Source organism: Mchenga conophoros, linkage group LG9 (assembly GCF_057382185.1).
Source record: "Mchenga conophoros isolate Kocher_MC1m ecotype Shallow Benthic linkage group LG9, M_conophoros_male_GT1.1, whole genome shotgun sequence".
NCBI lineage: Eukaryota > Metazoa > Chordata > Actinopteri > Cichliformes > Cichlidae > Mchenga > Mchenga conophoros.
In genome coordinates this window covers 25,975,249-25,996,068 of record NC_140534.1, presented here as the reverse complement: position 1 = coordinate 25,996,068, position 20,820 = coordinate 25,975,249, and the positions used below count along the sequence as shown (strand labels likewise).

General features: G+C 40.4%; 1 protein-coding gene across 3 annotated transcripts in view; it reads right to left on the bottom strand.

Annotated features, from left to right (window-relative positions):
- prex2 (phosphatidylinositol-3,4,5-trisphosphate-dependent Rac exchange factor 2) overlaps positions 1-20,820 on the bottom strand; it is a 92,205-nt gene that overhangs the window by 15,071 nt on the left and 56,314 nt on the right. For 2 of the 3 annotated variants that reach the window (XM_085287248.1, XM_085287250.1), the window contains 11 exons: positions 20,004-20,183; positions 19,649-19,743; positions 19,235-19,317; positions 17,360-17,450; positions 15,488-15,616; positions 14,494-14,535; positions 12,548-12,654; positions 12,318-12,464; positions 8,239-8,341; positions 7,986-8,129; positions 7,768-7,882 (listed from right to left, as the gene is read on the bottom strand). In XM_085287248.1, coding sequence (XP_085143374.1) covers positions 7,768-7,882; positions 7,986-8,129; positions 8,239-8,341; positions 12,318-12,464; positions 12,548-12,654; positions 14,494-14,535; positions 15,488-15,616; positions 17,360-17,450; positions 19,235-19,317; positions 19,649-19,743; positions 20,004-20,183 — 1,236 coding nt within the window. The remainder of the gene's footprint in view (positions 1-7,767; positions 7,883-7,985; positions 8,130-8,238; positions 8,342-12,317; positions 12,465-12,547; positions 12,655-14,493; positions 14,536-15,487; positions 15,617-17,359; positions 17,451-19,234; positions 19,318-19,648; positions 19,744-20,003; positions 20,184-20,820) is intronic. The other variant, XM_085287249.1, reaches the window with a different exon arrangement.

Here is a 20,820-nt window from a genome sequence, read left to right as displayed (position 1 = left end):
GAGACTGAGACAACCATAGGTAAAGTTTGCTTGTGGCTCTCTCTGAAATAACAACAAAACAGAAAACCCCAAACCACACACACACGACCAATAGCGTTTCACATGAGGCTCTAATGGAGAATTTGGCTGCAGGCCATAGATGACCTGCTCTGCATGTAGCCGGTTTTCTTTCATTGAGCCAATGAGAATACTTAATTCTCTTTGTTTCTCTACCTTCATGACAATAAGGCTCTCGAGGCCCTTTACAGCACAGGAGCATTAGCAGTCAGCTGCAACGTCAACGAAGAGGAATCTGAGGCACAGATGTTTTCAGACAAGTAGCGTGGGAACGCTTGTATTAGCGCCACATCCTGCACATTAAACCGTCCAAAAGAAACATAAATTGCCCCCTTGAATTAAACGTCTTAATGTTTTCCGTGGGTTTAGTTTCATACTCATTTACACAAGTAAATTGTCTTGAATTTATGCCGTTACGTATGACCTTATATATGGTCCGTACTGGTCCATGTAAATCACTCAGAAAGCCATGATTAATGACACCCTCCATTATTAAATTCTCCTCTCTGTGTGGCAGAGCTTCCTGGGGGCTAATGAGGGCTTCCAAGGGCCCTCGCATACCGCACGGCGATGTTAGCGCAATGACACCAGTGAAATGGTGTGTGTGAATGTGTGAGGAAAGTCATTTTCTTATCCCACACATTTGTCCTATTTTTACAAAGATGTAAAAGCACATGTTGGTGGATGTAATATGTACCTGATCTTTGCTGGTTTAAAACGTGAATACTGTAATGACAAAATGACATCTGTGAATACACTGCCATGTATGTCATGCCATATAATAAAGAGAGAAATTCCAATCCTTTTCAGCTAAAGCAACGAGTAGTTACTGTGTGACTAAAACGCTGTCACTGGGACACTGAGGACATGCAAATTTACTAAAATACAAGGTGAGCGACTTGCTTAAAATGGGGACCAAATTTATGATCCTAATGGGGCACATAAATAAATGCAAAGTATTCCTGGATCTTTAAAACTAGTGCCGGACGTGGTACAGAGATGAGTCAAGGTCCACAGCATTAAGCATCACTATGTGCAGAGCTGTCATCATTACAGCCAATCAATGATTGAATCAAAGAGAAGTGATAAATGGGAAAAAGCTCAGCCCTCTGGGCTTTATAAACAGAGGTTCAGTGCACACTAGCTGGAGTAGAACGAAGCCTCTCCACCTTCCTCAGAGCTCTAGTGAATTGGGACTCCCTCCTCTGCCAGAGCAAAAACTGCAGCATTTTCCAAAGTGGAGAAAAACAGAAAGAAAGCAATGATGCTGCTTGGGACTAGCATAGAAGACCAAAATATCTTCCTGCTGAAGTTAGGTTAATATCCATAAGCAATCGCTATAATAACACTGAATATCTAGAATTATCCATAAATACATAATATCCATAATAGCTCAATTAAGCCAAATTCTTCACTAAACTAAAAATACTCAAACAAGCTGCACCGCTGCATGACTTTTGCTCCGCCCGGAAGCATAATCGTTTTAGAGTTCTGCAGTGCTAATGCATGCCGAATGGAAGAATTTTCCACAGTAGCTACTGCTATAACTAACAATACTGCCGTGAGCCAAGAGGAAGGAAAAACACCATCGGTTAGAGGTAGAAACTGTGTTACTGGAACACAGCTACATACTGGTGATGTTGAGCACTGTGCTGCATGTGGAACAATCTAAAGTCATGTCAAACTACCCATCATCTCATTTTCTGGGCATATACTGAGGATGTGTCCTGAGAGATCTACGCCAAGAAAGCTGCCCAGGAGGCTTTTATTGCTGGTATAAATTTACATGCCTTTTTTTGTTGTCGTTTTTGAGGATGCCAGCTGGAGTGGCTACATGCAGCTATCTAAGTATAGGATAAACCTACCTCGAGCTATTGACTAATCAAGTGAATCACATTGATGGACATTTGGCACTTTAACACATCTATGCTCTGTTCCAGCAGCAGGCAAGTGAAATCTAAAAAGGAATGAGGGAATACTGCAACGGTGTTGGACCTGAAAATATATAGCCTGTGACAGGCATTAAACACTTTTGCTTAAACAACGTAAAGTGCAGCGATATGATTATGGGGTCCATATGGCTGGTAGAGTATCTATATGCGCAAATGTCTTAGAAGAAGCTGTGGTGTGATGACAAATGACTGTTTAATTAACAAAACATTAAACAGTCTAATAATATAAACCAACAATGGGATAGAGCTATACATCTAAATTTATTGCTTATCAACCAGCATGCACAGAATCATTATACTGCATTTGTCAGACTGTGTAGAATTTTTATATCCACATAAATCAAGCTTTTTTTTCTTCTTTTTAAAATCAGAGGGACATCAACTGCCAAACATTTTCCCCCGTTACTGCCAAATGTGTTTTAATTAGGGAGAAATGCTCAGTGGCTGCAGCACAACATTGCAGTTTCTCCACTGAGGCTTCCTGCTTACACTCTCAGTTACTGTTACACCTGCAACAAGAATATGCTGCACATACAATTTACAAGCAGACTACATTTAGCGATTGCTGCACCTTTATGTTCTTGCACTGGAAGGGTGTATCTACATGGAAAACCCAGGTCCCTCCTGAAAGGTCTCGTCAATAAGAGCAAAATGTGATAAAAATCATGAACCTGCAATAATCTCTCCCCCCCTCTCTCTGAATAATGCATTTGCGTGCTCTCTGCTCTGATTCTCCTTTCTTCAATCTACTTTCCCTGACCAACTCTCTCTTGCACACACTGCCTTCAACCCATCATTCTCATCCCCTCTCTGAAATCCCCACCTTGCCATTTCACCATTTCAATCTTCCCTCTTCTATTATTACTGATCCTAAAGGGAGGGAGGTGGATAGGGTGGGGGTGGGGGGATTCTCTTCTTTCCATGTACTTCTACCCATTTTGAGAGTTTTCTTATTCCCTCAAATAAACTCAATATCTTTGTGATTTTTGCACGACAGGGAACTTGCATGCGATTTAAGCGAACTGCAAACCTGTGACTAAGGAATCTGTCACTTTTGAACACATCAGTGTTTCCAGGTCCTTTTAGATAAATGCACATGTCAGCTAAGATGGTTTATGCAAGCTTGAAAACGTGGGTGCAGTTTCTGGCTCTATATACCGCTGACTAACCCATTCTGGCCCATGAGTTCATGTTTTGTGGTTAAACTTGTGAGTGACTTCATCCGACATGATGGGTTGGCACAGATCATGCTGTGTCTTTTTGTGGGTACGAACAGTGAAAGCCATAGACACAGATTGTGGTATTATTTACCGCTCTGAAATTGTCCACAACACATGCTGGCAAAGATCAGGGTAAGCACAAAAATATTAGTTGATGTAGACATAAAATATTACCTTGTGCTTCAGCATTTCACAATGAAATGCACCGCATGTACAAAATGATGCACGCAAACCCCAAATCGTTCCTGCAGAAAAACTTGTTTCTTTTAAACGGGATCCCACAAGAGGAAAATATAATGAGACGCTCTCTTTACTTTTAATTCAAAATGATTCCACTGCCAGCATTTGATAAAGAAATGTTAGTTTAAAAAAAAATAAATCGAATTTCTAAATAACTACACCTTCAGGGTCCCAAATGCACATGGGCTCTTGGGAATAGTGGGTTTAACCCAACACTGCTGTGGCTGAACTCCAAGGATAACGAGGTGCTCGAGGTTGGAACTCTGCAGCGGAGAGAGGAGTGACATCACAGCCTGGTCTGTGGTCAGCCGGATGACACATGGCACCCGGCAAAAGAAAACTGCTGGTAATATTACACGGAGTGAGACCACAGCACTAACTACTGAAAACCACCTGGGACTGTTTACTTTGTGACGTTTAAAACAAGGAAACACTCTGGGTGGGAGCAGAAATGAGCAGTTGTTCACATCTGGCTTCACTTCACTTTCATATAAATGGATGACAATGAATGATTTTTAAAGCAGCAGTATTGATTTGCATGCTTTTTGTGATCCTTAACTTGATTTTTCATTTCTGGATATACACATCATTTCAGTGACTATCGTTTCAGTGAGGTGATTAAATCACCGCACTGCTCACCTCAGAGACCTAAAGTTCAGGTCTTCCACATCACTGGCTTTCACATGGCTTCTCTATTATTTTTTAAATATGCTATTAATAAAAAAGAATTCACTTGGTTACATTTATACAGCATTTAGAAAAGGATGATGGTTTCCCACTTCTTCTGAAAGCTTTGTTGTCTTGGTTGCCGTGGTGACGCCTCCCCACTTTCTTTAATAAATGAATATAGATCGGTTGTTTTTCACTATTTCAAATTCTCTTATGAAACCGGGGTGCAATAAAAGCGCTGCCTTGAGATGCAGACAACCCTAAAGCTCAAACAAATTCAAAGATGACAAAAAGTTCATTGAGGATCATCACGTGTATTAATCATCGTTTATTCACTGGACACATTTCATTTTACAGTATTTTCCCACAAAATGTGATTTGTGAAAAAAGGATGGCAGCAAGAGTGAAAGGGGAGGTTTACAAGGGGGTGTCCGAAAGAAGGAGAAAAATAAGATTTTCTCATGACATGATTAATCCTGAAAATGATAGAAACATTATACATTCGAAGTAATGCACAACAGAAATAATTCCACCTCAGAGGTGGAAGCAGTTACTGACAAACAGTTGCAGTTAAGTTAATGTGCTCAGCTCGTGTGCTTTGCATTGTGATTTCTCGCTGGTGTTGCTGCAGGGAATCACATCAGCAGAAAATAAAGAAGTCAAACTGCTGCCCAGACTCTCAAAAAAAGAAAAAAAGAAAAAAAAAGTGACTTTTTGTAGAGTCGTTGCTTGGGAGCAGATATATATGTCAACTCTACACCCCACTAGACTGCAGTATATATACAGCATGAGGCCTGAAAACTGTCTTGAGAGCTTAGAGAGCTTATTGGATTTCAACTGAAATAATCAGCCGTTTTATGCTGCAACAGGTTTTGCTGAAAAGCAGTATTTGAGAAGAGTACAGTCTCCAACAGTTTCACTCTGCTTGTATCCCTGAAGCACACTGCCTCTCCAAATCCCTACCCAGCACCCCTAATGCTCCCAAAATCACCAGCCACACTTGCTTGCCTGTAAGACACATCTGCTCTGAGTTAATGCTGGAGCCTGTACTGTCAATTCAATTTAAGTTTTTTTTAAGTAAAGGTATAAGTGTACAGACATTTACAGTACATGTGCACACATGTCAAACCAAAGGCTGTCCTAAATAACATGGATAAATTCCAGAAAGTTCCTACTCTATGTGTATGGTTTGCACCATTTAGAAACAAATGAGTTTGCTTGGATAATTCATGTGAAAAGTTTACAATAGAAAATAAGATGAAAAGGTTAGACTAATGACATTTTAGATACTGATAACCTTTATCTTCAATGCAGTCTGCAGAAATGGAGCTGATGAGATGAAAGAGATGCAACAAAATAGCAATATTTGACTATTAAAAAGGTTGTAGAGTCCCAGGAGATCTGACGCACAAAGAGTTAGGAGGGCAAGCAGAAAAGCCCCATGCACAGCAAAATCTTCTCTCCTAAACTCTGCTTTGGGCAATCTGATACTCAAAACACTCAAACTAAACACTGCAAACAATTTAAAAACTCTCCCCAGAAAGCAGTCCCAGTAAATGAACACTTTGCTTGAGTGGTTTGGTACTGATGTGGCACGGGACTGCTCAAACCTTAAATTATTCAACCCCCCACAGCAGCCCGACCCTGAATGCTAAGAAAAAGTTCTGATACAAGATCTGCTTTGTATTTAATTATCCGCCCGACCTGCAGCAGATGTTTAGTCGACGCTGATATGTCAAGTCGTCGAACTTTCCAGGTATTCAGCGAGGGAAACATATTTTAACTGGGCTTCAAACATCTTAGCATGAGAGGGATTGTTCATTTTTATGAACCGGGATAGTTTATAAAAATCATTATTTAGTGTTGATGTAACAGGACTCTTAAGTTACACTGGCAGGACGTAAAGAAGGCTTTCTGCTATGATGAATTTGTGTCCAATCATCATAACTGAAAGAAAATCAGCCTCTATATTTATTAAGCTCTCATCTTGCAACAGGACATTTGTAACACTTCAAAAGCCACATGTAACTTCTAAATTAGATAGTCTAAGAATTTCCAGTTTATACACAGCTGGTTTTAATGTGATTTCAGCTCTGAGAAATCACAAGCTAGCCTCTTCATTAAAACTGCAGCGATCCTCTGACAACATCGTGCAAACTGCAGGTCAGAAGTTCACATCCACTCATCAGGGGCATGAAAGTCATGGTAATTTGGGGTTTTTAATGATTTCTTTGAACTGTTCTTTTTCCAGATTGGAATGATTGTACAGATTACATCTTTAATGACTTTGAAAAATAAGAATTGGATGCACAAGTTTGAATTTATTTTGGATTTTTCTCTCATTTGCATGGGCTTAAAATTATACATATAGGCTTAAATGTCTACATACACTCACCTAAATGTTTTTAAAAGTGTTGTTCTACGGTATATTTTAGCTTGACAAGACCAAGTCCTGTTAACTACTCATAGGTGATCGTGATTGGTTACAACTCTTTGAAGCACAAAAAGGATTTGTTTGAGAGCACTCACCAATAATCAGAACAACGAGAAAGTCCAAGAAACTCATTGAAAATCTAAGAAGAAGAATTGCACATTTACACATGTTTTAAAGGTTTCTTGGAGGCATTTCTAAGTTCAAACAATATATGCAAATACAAGTTTTTCGGATGGGGCATCACTTTGCCAAGGTCTGAAAGAAGACCCAAACTGTCACCCTCAGATAAGAGGAAATTGGTTAGGATGTTAGGAACAACCCAGGAGCCTGTCTGTATTAGATAAATTAAAAAAATAAATTTGTTTTTTATGTCATTAAAGACGTGCTGTATAATCATTCCACCCTGGAAAAAGAACAGTTCAAAGAAATCACTAAAAGACCACAAATGACCATGACATTCACGCCCATGCTGAGAATATATAAACTTCCGACCACAACTGTACACTCGTTCATTGCCATTTTCAGGAAGTTAAATAAAGTTAAGTTCTCATTTATTACTCCCAAAGGCATCTTCTCCTTGTTTCTTTTCATCGTATTTAATTATCCTCACTTGGTCAATCACAGAGGGTCTCACAGAGGTGTGCAGCAAACCAATGTGGTGCGAGGGAACCGAGTGCAGCAGCTGTAAATGCACTGCATCAGCAACGGTGACATGCTGGGCACCCTCATCCAATCACTGCTTCCCCCTGCTGAGTGCGTTCGCAACCAATCATAAAACATTCCCGCAGTGTTTCTCTCAGCCAATCACCTTGAGGCCCTGCTGGGTGTTGACACCCAAGTCTGACTGAATTGGAGGTCGTCTTGATTTATAACAGACTGTAAAAAAGCCAAATCACAAAGGGAACGCAATCTCAAAGTGTGAGTGTGTGACTCATACAGTTCATACGCATATTAGCGTAGCAGACATTCCAGTAGCCTTTTGTGTAACTCTTATTTATCCTTTATTTTTTTAACTTTTAATTTACTTTTAATCCCGCTAAGAGGGTAGAGGTTTTTTTATTTTCTGTTTCAAGGATTCTTTTTTGTTATTTGATGATATTTTTTGTATTATTATTGTATCATTATTATTATCATCATTATTACATTATTATTGGATCTATCTAATCCATCCGTGTGTGTGTGTCATTTACAATACCTCAGTCTTTTGTTGTACTGCTTGACCTTATCCAATGAGGCAGCATTGATTTGTGCCTGGTATTCCTCCACTGACACATTATCTCTGTAGTAGTATCCTTCCATACTCTCGAGCGCTAAAAAGGGATCAACAGATCAAGTGAAAGATAAAGGCATTGCATATACTGGCCATGCATAATGTGAGGACTGATCTTCTTACAGCAGCTAGGCTCACTTTACCTTGTGTGAAGAGCACTGGGTAGATTTTGACACCTCCTCCATTTTTCAGCCTGTAAGGCAGCTGAGAGAAATAGAAACTCTCAAGGTAGAAGCAAACTTTCAAGGCCTGGAGATTGCCCTCCACCTGGTATGAAATGGGCATGTCTGCCAGAGGAGAGGAAAGGAAGAGTTTAGAATTTATTAATAGCAATCAGAACCCTGTGATGATAACTGTCAGAAGATGCTAATGTGAACTAAAACACAGAGTACATACTGGCAACAAGAGGCTCCCCTTCAAATTCCTGGAAGTAGAAGGTGACTTTCTCCAGGTCAATTAGGGCTACTTGAGTGTCTTCCAGCATGGCTTGCTCATCAGTCTGAAAAGAAAATTAGAGCACGAAAGTGTTTGTAAAAGGAGGAAAGTGTAATGGCCGGTTATCCACAGATCCTAAATAAAACGGGAACTACTTCTACTACACATCACCACACGCACCACCACACATTTCCTATAATTTATAATCCTTATAATCTCTTTCTGCTATTTGCACATTTTTTACTACAAAATTTCGATGTTAATTTGTAAATTTTGTAGTAACCTGTAAATTGTAAATACTGTAAAACTTTTTTCTGTCATTTAATGGTCGGGCATTGTACAGCTACAAGCATTTCACCCCCATGTCATACTGTGTATGGTTGTGTGTGTGACAAATAAAATTTGAATTTACTTGAGGGCACATTAGCCATTAGTATAATGTTTACCAGGTAAGATGCAGCCAGGTTGTGGGTAATGTCGATACCTGGTTTTCAGAAGGGAAAAAGCTATGGCCCATCCACCAAATAAGACATTTTAACCTTTAATCTGTAATGCGCAATGCATGCCTCCATCCATCCATTTTCTCCCGCTTATCCAATTCAGTGCCACAAAGGGGCTGAAACTCCTCTCGACTGTCACCGGGCAAGAAGTGGGGTAGACCTGGACAAGACACCAGTGTGGTGCAGGGCTAACTCAACAGGACAGACAACCAGGAACGCTCACATTTATACCTACGGGATTAATTTAGAATCACCACTTAACACATCATCTAGCCAGAGTAGCTGGAGAGACCCCAGACCCCAGGAGAACATGCAAACTCCACATAGGCAGCACGGTGCTGCAGAGGTCAGCACTGTCACTTCACAGCAGGAGAGGCTGGTGGGTTTGAATCCTCCAGCCAGCTGCAGCATTTCTGTGTTGAGTTTGCATGCATGTAGAATACACCCCCCTTACAGCAAATATAATCTTCCTCCAGAGGAGAATAATGAAGTTCTCACATTCAAGTGGTGGCTTAATAATGTATAATACCTCATGGTTTACAAGCCTGCAAATCTTGTTAGCTGATACACAGTTCAACAAGGGTAAATCACAATTTAGTCTCACCATTAATCTGTGATGATCACAGTAGAGAAGTCATACTATCCAACCAGTTTTACTTTTTTCCTTCAGTGTTGGCTTTGGCTAGTTTTACTTTTTTCATGTATCACTGTTAACATGCTACACACTTGAAGAGATGAAAATTAACTTTATACATGCATCTTATGTTATATGCTTGTAGTTTCTTACACCACCCCTGCCTACTTTAACTGATGAAGTACCTTAGATTTTCACAAACATAGAGTCTTTTAAGTAACATTTTTAAGCACATATAAAGACTACATGCATGTGAACTATCTGATGTAATCCACCTCCAACACTGCTCTCATTTTCATGCTGTATCTTTTTTTTTTGCATTGTATCTGACCCATGCAGTTATATCTATCTGATAAATATAAAAGTTGCCACTGACGCATGCTCTGCTCTTTACAGGGGATCCTGCTGTGCTCTCACCATCACTAACACTAACTTTTCATCTATGCAGATGGAAGCTATCCTCGTCCTTCCATACATGCATGTGGAACTTTGTGTGTCTGCTCAAGCCAAATACAAAATTACTGAAGATGGAAATGACAGTCTTCTTTTGACTGCAGTACAGTAGTCCTCACTGAAAAAAAATATTTAAGTGCACCATCACTCAGATTTGTAGTGGCACAGCACTTTAGCATTGATATGTTCATATTTGCTTCATATTGATTGCTTATATATCTCTGACTGTGTGTGTGTACATGTTTCCATTTCAAACATCCACAGAGGCAACCCTAATGGCAAGCACGTCTGCTTGTGGCCACAGTGATAGCCCCTTGAATATTTTGATTCTGACACACTGCGCTCCTCAGTCACCCTTCATCCCATTTCATTTCTTCCCCCGTCTCTTCTGCTTTCCATCCACCACATGCAGAGGGATAAACAGGAGCAGCGGTGGAAGAGGATTAGGGCCTTTTTCTAAAAACACATTTGAGATGGCCCGACATGTGACAGAAGGGTACCCACTGTCCTGCCAAGTGACACCTGCTGTGTGTGTGGGCAAGTTTATCTCAGAGGATGTGACATAAACACATTACCCCTGACACACACGGTATTCAGTGCACACAAAAACGCAAACACACACACATTCACAACGTCCCCAGCTCCACTCATGCCGCCTTTCATGCGGTGCCCTGAAAAGGAACGTGTTGAGATTTCATTGGAATCACCTGCAGGTACCGAGGCCCTAGTTTGTTCCACAGAGACACTTGAAAGAGAAATTTCTTGAGACAGACAGAGAGGGGAAGGCGTGCAGAGAAAAAGGCAGTATGGCAGCAGGCAAGGAGAATCAACCATCATTTCCTAGGTCTTGACTTAAGCCACCTACCCCTCTAACTTAAATAAACAGTCATCCAAAAACAGCAGTAAAGAAGCAAATAACAGCTTTCAAAAATATATCACCAGTCCTTCAGCTACTTAAACTAAAATTTTGGCTTCTCGAGCTTGGTTGAAGACACATTTGAATTTATTATAAACCATGGTGGGAAATGTTAATATTGATCCCACTGAGGTTGCAGTCTGTGCTTGGCTCGGTATTAGCAGCGGCTGTTCATAATGAACTCCTGCCTAGACATGTGTGATAAAAAACAATCTGGCAAAAACAAAGCTCAAACAACTACGTGTTTTGGTTTTTAAGGCATTTGAGGTCTGCTGTCTGAGGACACCTTGAGTTAGCAGATCCAGCTTAAATAGTAACTATGCTGACCAGGAAGCTCTCCGATACCTGAGAAACAACAGATGGAGCACAGCTGTAGCAACTTGAAAATATTGCTTTAGTTGAGGTCCACCACACAACCTGGTAGTGGCGTACTGATCGATGATGATAAATGTTGAAAATCCACATAAATAGCATCTTAGTTGGTAGCTGCAGTTAATAACTGAGCTGTAGCTCAAAGCAAAATCTTGTTGCATAGCTCATAACATACAGTCATGAGAAAAAGAAAGTTTGAGAGAGTAAATCCTTACTGCTTCCATATGAATTGAGAAGAAAAGCAGTAACCAGGCACTGCTAATCGAATGTACTTGAATAAGTGATCATAAGCAAGTGTGAGCACTTTTATAAGCAAAAGTTTGGGGATTTTGCAGCTCTGGAGCATTCAGATGTGTTTTAACACAATGCTACAATGGACTCACCCCAAGCCCAACCTTTGCAATGCTGGGAAAAACAGCAAAAAGCCCAAGAGCTGCATCTTAGGCTCAGTTAGCAAGTTAAATGTTAAAGTTCATGAGCAGGCCATACCACTTATTTATATAGCACTTTTAACAACAGCAACAGAGCTGACCAAAGTGCTGTACAATAACCTAAAAAACAACACAGGCCAAAGGTCCTCTGCAACTAGTAGTTACTGAGTCAACATGTGAGTCCCGTGAAAACATATTTCACATGGCTGTAGAAAACTTTGAAACTCTGTAACCAATACTGGTTGATATGACTGATTGTTTGGTATGCTGTTTGTTTATCAGAACATGAAAGGTGCTCTGGCAAGATAAGTATATCACATCATATTATATGTCTTACCACCACATTAATTATAGACTAAAAATTAAAGTCTCAACAGCATTTTAGGTTTAAATTCAAGGGGGGTCATGTTGCTCCACAAACAGAGACCCGTTCATAGAAAGAGTAAATACAAACCATCAGAATCTGGAAGGATGTCCAAGCATGCATGGCAGGAGTTCACTTACCCAGGGAGAATGTGCCAAGCAAAATACAAATGTGAGCAAGGGGATATCTAAACACATGATGTCCCCTGATAGCACTTAGCTGACACGACTATGGTTATAACTGTCATTTAAAAATAACATTTACTTTTATATAATGCAAAAATATGCATAGTAACAGGCTTGATTATTTTACAACAAAATGAACAGCAAACTCCTGTTTTCACAGTGTCTATATCCAATCTGTCGCTCACCAGATTGGGCGAAAGCAGGGACTGGAAGTGGAACAGCAGCCCAGCACTGGCAATCTGCTCGAGCCATCGACGGCTAGCTTCCTGGGCCTCCTGAAGGTCCTGGGAGTCAGGGATTTCCTGGTCAACATCTTTCCCTACATTGCAGAACTGAGAGAAAATACAGAAAAGCTCAGCAGAGAGCTGAGGAAAACAACTGTATCTTAATTCCCAGTTCTAAACAAGTCACATACATAATTTACCTGGTTGAGGACAGCCAGCAGATGCTCGGAGAAGGCGCACACAGACGCAACTAGAGACTGACAGAATACCATATCGCGACGTAGCTGGATCTCTGAGTCTGCAAGGAAACAAAGGGAGGTGTGAGACTGAAAATCATGTTGATTAAAGAGTTCAAGCAGTGAAAGAAGCTGAGAAGTAGATTCAGGAAAAGATGACAGAGAAACAACAGAGCAAAGAGTCAAGATTAAAAACTGCAGTGTAAAGCAATGGAGGTCAAAGAAATAAGTGCCACAGGTCTATTATGGTAATTAAAGAGACTTTCAGTAAGGTGAACAAAAGGCTGCCCTCCCCCACCACTCCACATGTGTTGGATATTAAATAATGTATCAGGAAAAAAACGAGAGGAAATGACAGGTGTGCCCAAGCGGAAAATAATTGGCTGCCATAATTTCCAGAGAAATAGGCCCCTTTAAAAAGTTCAGCAATCCAACTGAGTTAAAAATAGGTTCATGAACCTCAGAAATGAATAATGTGAATGTTGCAGGGAATGACCGCAAACTTTTTGACACTATTAACCCAGTTCCCGGGGGTCTGTAAATGAGAGTAATGTCTGAGTTTTATCAGTAGTTATTCGGTCCTGGCTTCTCCAGTATAATAGTGCCAACACAAGTAGTCCTATAGATTTTGATTTATAGCTTTGGCAACGTGGAAGTTATTTTTAATGGAGTGGTTCCCAACCTTTTTACTATGGGATTTTGTTTTTCTTTAAATAATACACCTGTAACTATAATACATCACTGTCCACCTGCAATGCCTTCTGAGACTATCCATAATAGGAATTATGCTCAATTTCAGGTCTCCGCTGTCGTTCCCAAAACAGTATTTCAAAGGATAAAGGTAGGGGTGGTTTTAGTGGTTTTTTAGCGTTTGATGGGTGATTTTAAAATGCTATTATCCAAAATCCATTAGAAGTACTTGACCCAGTTCCTTCAAAGTTTTCAGGGCAAATACCTGCTACTCTCTGACTACAGACTCTCAGGAGTGTAGCTCAAGTTAACAAAAGATGATGGATGCTCAAAATCCTTAAAATATTTGGATGTCCTCGTTATTGAAAGCAGATTTGAAGGCCAGTAGAAAGCTCAGTTTTTAAGGGAGGGAACTGATATTTTATTTCACAGCTTCTCGTATACAAGACTCATAATATTTTTTAAATCATTGAAAATCAGGTGAATGGTTATTAAAGTTTTTTTTTTGTTTTTTTTTTTTAAGTGACGGCCAGATCGGAGGGATTTCAATTTTTTGGCTCCTGACACCTTCTATTGTAAGAAACTGAGATCTAATCCTTAGATTGGGCAATGTACTTCTGACTCTTATATTGCATTTAATCATTAATATCAATTTCTGGGTTGCTTCCACGTTGTCCCTTTTGTCCTTTCTCTCCCCCTCCTCACCCCCAACCCCTTGCGGCAGATGGCTCCCCGAGCCTGGTCTTGCTGGAGCTTTCTAAGATTGAGTTTTTCCTCCCTACTGTCGCCAAGTGCTTTCTCTTTGGTGGTCATCTGATTGTTTGGGTTTTCTCTCTATAATTGTTGGGTCTTTATGATGTGAGGCAGCTGTTGTTGTGTTTTGGTGCTATAGAAATTAACCTGAACTGAATTATAACTGTAACACAAAGTGAAAAATGTGCTCTATAATTACAGGTGCACACATGAAACTATTTTCTGTGTTGTAGGTGTCTGACTTAATTCTTTCCCCTTTTTTTCATGTTTTGCGTCTGCATGTGTGTTGCTTTTATTATCTTATCTTAATGAACTTTGAGTTTGGGTCACGAGCACACAGCAAAGTCTATGGGAGTGTTATTTTGGGTTTCACTCTTAAAAAAAGGCCTAAAATTAATTTGCTGTTGCAATCTGTATTTAAACAGAGTAAATCTTCAGTGTAAAAGGAAGGGACAAACCTGTATACTGTAGTAGGACCAGGAGCAGTCGAGTCTTCACCTCTGAGTAAAACAAAAAAACAACAACCATTAAATAAAAGAAATTCAGTGAGGCAGTGGACAACCTTTTATCAAATCAAATAGATCCATTTCTCCTTAACTGAATTGACCTATACTTTAAATTTAAAGTCTTAAAGTCATAAATAGGACAACTCTGTGTAACTTCACTCCATCCGAGCATACAAAAAAAAACCATAACATCATAAAAACAACCAGAGGCAAAGATAACATCATAAATCCTCATTTGTTTACAGCCATCTCAGAACTCCGGGTATACTAGCAGGAGGCTGCACTGCTTGAAAAGCCATCATGGGAAGAGGAGGGGGGAAAGTAGCATACACAGGGCCTCTGCTTATTATTAATAAGGAGACTTTTCTCAAGCGTGACCGCCCGCTCACCTTTCCCAGGAGTGTTGTGTGGCTGGCCTTTGTTTGTATCTGGAAATTTAGTGCTAGTGTGTCCATGTACAGTATTACTGTATGTGTCTGTGTATTTAATCTGTCTGCCAACGAACACAAAAGCCACACACTCCCGTTGGGAATAAATATGGACGAAATGTCTCTCTGGATAAAAATCAATAAATAAAGGAATCTCACAGAGCGCAGCTCTTTAACTCTCTGCATGTGTTCAGCTCCACCTCTGTTCCTCCAATTTATGAATCCCAGGATGGTTTCAGGTTTAAAGGTTAAGGAAAGTGCTGCAGTTAGTGGGACTGCCTGTACCCACACAACTGTAACAGAGGTTATTATTACATCTCATAAATGCGACGAGGTTTACTGGATACCCTGTCAATTTAAAGCACATTTCTTCTCCAGCCAGGCATGTTCTATCCATGATAAATATTTGATGTGACTGTGTGAGCAAGCTACAAGGCTTGAGCATTGAGAAAGCATAAAGTGTAAGGGGCTGGGTGTGCATGTTAACCATGTGAGGAGCTGCTCGGGTACACGCTGACCTTCAACATATTTAGTTATGGTTTGCGTGAGCGCCTGAACGCTGCTGGGAAGGTTCCAGGGATCCTGCTTGACGTGGAGACGCAACTTTTTGGTGCAGCTCACTCGGGGCTCCATCTCCTGCTGAAACTCTGACAGAAACACAAACATACACCGTAAATTAGCATCTACCATAGCTAAATGAATGCATGTACTCTATATCAGTTGTGAGGCACACTTGGCATAAAGAGATTACCAGTCAATGAGAAAAACTGCATAAAAAAAAAAATATCGTGCCTAGATCAGTCTGCTTAACCTCATCTTTTTCTCTTTCCTTGTCAAGCTGCACCATCTTGCTCAATCTTTCTAGAGAAAATTATAGGTCACTGATGTCCAGAGGCAACACTTCTTTTTTATTAATCAATTTTAAACTCCTGCCATCAAATCTTTTTATCACCTCGCCCAGACAGTGCTGAAAAATGAGCATAAAAGCATGTCAATCTGATGTAACACCTGTTAAAAGAAACAAAAAACTACACAGAATGACTTATAATAAAGTTTACTTTGAAAAACAACAGATCTCTGAGAGAAAGGTGGCTGTTATCAGGGGCTTTGTGTGTCTTAGAGCAACAGACAGGGCGTGAGATGCAGGAATGCTCTACTTGTCAGATAATCCTATTTGCTCTGCTATCAACCACACACATTACTAGAGTTGTGATGGATCTGCTCTGATCAAGGCGTCCTGAGGGAATTTATGCGTACAAACCCGCACACAAACAGGCGCGCGCACACACATACACACACAAACCCACACACACACACAAACCCACAAAGAGAAGCGGACCTATTTTCAGTTCAAGCATATTTGCACTGACTTGAGGACAGCTGTAGATGAGAGGGGAGGCTGTGCGCCAAATGGGTCGGAGTGTTTGCAAGCTTTAGTAATCAACATGACAGAATCACTGCATAATTTTCTATTTTTTTCCCCTCTTACTGCACACTGCACTTTCAAAAAGCATAAAATAAACAAACTTTGTCATATGAGAGCAAAGCACAATACAAACCACCGGGATATAAAACAGATAGCATTTTTGCAAAGACAGAAAGAAAACAATTGCTGATGTCAACCACTTTTCTTATCTTAAAATGGACTGAGTCATCCGAATAGCGCTCCACAGAGGATAAAAGGGCAATGTAAGCTAGTTTGAATTTGTGTGGGGAATGATAAAGGGTAAATTCTGTCCTTTTTCAGTAACATTTGCTACATTTTTGTTAGAGAGATAAAACACAACAATAGAAAATGCGGTTAAAAACCAAGGCTAGGAGGAGGTCAGGTAGCAAATAAACAGAGTAAAATTAAACGATCATATAGCATACAAGCTCAAGAGCTTTTATAGGGTCACATTTTCAATTGACTGGTAAGTAGCACTACAATAAACCGTAAAGTGAAGATGAGTACCCAACTAAGTGGTGCTATTTCAGCGCTATAAAGGGAAGGACACCACAATGACTGAAAGTGAAAAGAAGTGGAAAAGTGCAGAGGCAGAGGGGAAATGGCTGGGAATCTGTTTGGGGTTTTTTAAAAACATTCTCAAATCCACCTACAACACTTTCCCCAAAGTCTGTGCACACACTCATTACACAACAGGAAGTTACTGCCCCTATGTGCAGGCGGCTGCAGCATTTTTCAGTGCCTGTTCTGTTTTATGTCCACATTGGTGCTGTCAGTGCTCAAGAGTCTCTAGCATCATCTTTTTCTTTGTCCTTTCTCCCAAAACGATGCAAATATAACACAGAAGAAAACACATAAGTAATTAGCTTTAATGAAAAGGTTAAACTTTTTCTATTAACAAGGATGCAGGTGACGACATCACCGGCACAAGGGGCTGTCTTACCTTGTAATCCTCTTCCAGGTGTGAAGCATTTGGTCTGCTCAAATGCCCGAGCCACTACTGCTCCTGTCAGCATGCTAGTGATTGAGTCCACCTGAAGACAGAACAAGGGTCAAGCTGATGCACTTGATACAGTTTCCTCACACAGTATGGATCGAAAGTACTGCATGTGGGTGTGGATGGAAGCAAAAAACTGCCCAGGCATACCCAACACCTGCTTTTCCTGCTCTTTCTGCAACACACATACACACGTTGACAGAGCCGCAGTGAACAAAGTTTGTGCTTTGTTTACACACTGCACAGCAGAGACAGCCAACCATGGCTTGTTTTTTTGTGCTTGTCCTCTGCCGATTGAAATGTCCTCATAAAACACGTAATAAGATTTGGTCGGTCTTTGCTCTAAAGGTTCCAGAAAGGTCAAGGATCATTAAGGCTCTTGCAATTTTTCCCTTCCTGAGCACAATTCAAAAATACACAATCCCTGCTTTTCATACCCAAAAGCCCCAATAAACATTTGACCTTTGGAAAAAACAATAAGTTACACATGAAACAAGAGCATCTCTTTGTGTTTGAAATTCATTCACTGTGCATTTTGGTCTCATATTTGTGTTAACACACAAGGAAATAACTATCACACAATACCATTAGGCGACACAACAACATGTTTCTTTCATTTTAACCAGGCAACAAAAAGGGAGCAAGTGTTTGGACAATGACACCGATGTGATTGAAGTGCAATTGCTGTAACTGTTTTGTAATTACAGCTATTTTTATACACAGTTCCTAACTAACGGGATTTTAAATATAAAGATTGTTTTTAATACTTGGATGAAAATCATTTGCAGTGACTGCCTGAAGCCTAGAATCACCAAATGCTGTATTTCCTCCCTTCAGAGGCTCTATCAGGTCTTTACTGCAGTCGCTTTGAGTTGCTTAATGTTTGTGGGGGTCTGCATTTGGTTTTGTTTTAGTGACTGAAAAGCAGGCTCTGTAGGGATGAGATCAAGAGACTGACTTGGTCACTGAAGAATATCTCCTATCTCTGCTTTGAGTAACTTTTGGGTTGATTTGCAGTAAGCTTTGGGCTATTGTCTATTCTTACTGTCCAGTCAGTTTTGCAGCATTTAGCTGAATCTCAGCAGCAGCAGTTGAAAAACACTAGTAGCCTCATTCCATCGGCATCTATGCGTGCCCATGCTGTAACATTGCCTCCACAGAAAATGGGGTGCTCAAGAGTGTAACTGCTGGTTTGCACTTTGTTGTGAACCTCATGAATATAAATTGATTGTAGACCTTCACAATGATATGTCTACCTCCTCAAGAGTGTTTTTCACCTGGATGGATCTTTAAAAAAAAAACAAAAAAAACATCCACTTTAGTTGTCTTCTGTGGGCTTTCAGGGCTTCTGGTGTTGTAGGCTCAGATGGGTATTCTGTCTTTATAGGAATGTACCATATTGTTCATTTTGTCCACTCTTAAAGTCTTTGCTTTGTCCTGTTGGTTTTTAGCATAGTGATGGCTTCTTTCAGTTGCAATGACACCTGAACAGGGAATCAATTTATCTTTTATCTTCTGAATTCACAGAATGGAATAAGAAGGTGGCAGACCTCACCTGGCCATAAGCCTAATGTGAACTACTCTTAGCCACTTAAACACTAGTATCCTGGTTCCACTGAAGTGGCAGACTATGTATTATAAAAATGTCTGTCTCCACTTCAATCACACCTTGACTGCTGGATTTAAACTGTGCACTGTGGTGTTTAGAGGCTAAATAACAGAAAATGTGTCATTGTCCAATAACCAACATTAAGTCTGAGGAATGTCCTGGGAAAATAAAATTGTGTACAAAAAAAACTTAATAACTCATATTTCACCCACCTGGCTAAACAGGTGCTCTAGAAAGCTGTGAAGCTTCTTCTGCTTATCATGTGACAGCCACACACTCGAGGGCATCTCATCTCCTGCAGAGGGGGGATTACAACTGTACTGTAGTAAAACCAGTGCATAGGTTTACTGTATGTGGACAGAAAGTCCAGTGCATTCTAGTTAGTTCTGGTTCAAATACACTGTTACCTGTTACAAGACAGCCTTTTACAATATTACTGTTGACAAAGGCTACGGTTTATGACACCGAGCTGAAACAGGGTTTTCCTCCCTACTGCTGCATGGTCACAGGTTACTTAATGTGATCAATCATGAGGATATTACACAGAAAATACAACTCATGAATGGTTTATACCGATAAGCTTTATGTGGAGGATAACAGTGTCCCTATTGTTGCATTTTGTATACCTGAGTCCATGTCGTCACTGTGAACGTAGGAGCTGCAGTGACTGCTGCAGATGCTGGTGAAGGAGGCAATGGAGTTTCGATTGCTGTTACAGTCACTGATAAGAAATTTGAGAAAAAAATTTTAAGATGACGTATACTTTAGAGGTGCACATAATAACTGATATGGATAGGTTTGATATCATACACTTTAGGTATGGAAAACTAAGCCATGCATCTGCATTTATTGTATGAAAAGCTATGCATTAATATTGCTTTATATTACAACTTTGCTACTTGTTTTTCGAAAATCTTTTAAATGATAAAGACTCTCAGAAATTCGATCACCCTATGTGACCATGTTTGACTTTGGTTTTACCTGTATGAGTCTCTGTTGCTGATTGTGTCATGCCCGGAGTCCTCCTGCTCATCCCCTGCCATATTAAAACAGACTTTCTTCCCATTCCTTTCACCCTTCTCTCCCTCACTCTCTCCCGTAATGTAGCTCTCAGGGGTTCTCACCTCTGAGGCTGGAGGATGGGTGATGGAGGATAGAAGGCTGATGGAGAGAGAAAGGAAGGAAAGGAGGGGGGAAAAGGAAGAAAGGCAGGAAGGGTTATTTAAAACTATGACGTTCATCCAAATCTAGAAACAAAGCAGCATGATAACAGCAGCTCCTTTGATCATACACATGATCTTACACATGTCCCAGCACTGAAACGCTTTCATTGGTGCATACAGTCTGCACTTTAGCCCACGCAAATGTAGTAAGCTTCCACAGCTGAGTGAGCAGGCCAAACTCAAACCCCAGTCCGTTTGTGTTTGACTTCCGCACAACAGCTTCAGATGTCAGGGATCGGCATCGTATTAATAGGTTCAAACATGTAGCAAGGTGCAGCTGTGTCAACACGCTGCAGCACGGCTGCAGAGATCAGCTCCGCTCTTATTATTACCCTTGGCTTGCATTCTGTTAGACAGCTATCAGAGAAGCAGGAAGAGGCTACGTGGGATATTTTCACAGTTGCAGCAACACATGGTGGCATTTAAAGCCATATTCCAATAAATTCTAGGCTAGGGATTTTTTTTTTTTTTATAAATCTCTCCCCACACAAAACACTGGCACGCGATGTCTGTTTACATTTCAGACTTATTTTAATTTGTGTCTGCTTGCATTTTCCATCGTGTCACACCATTGG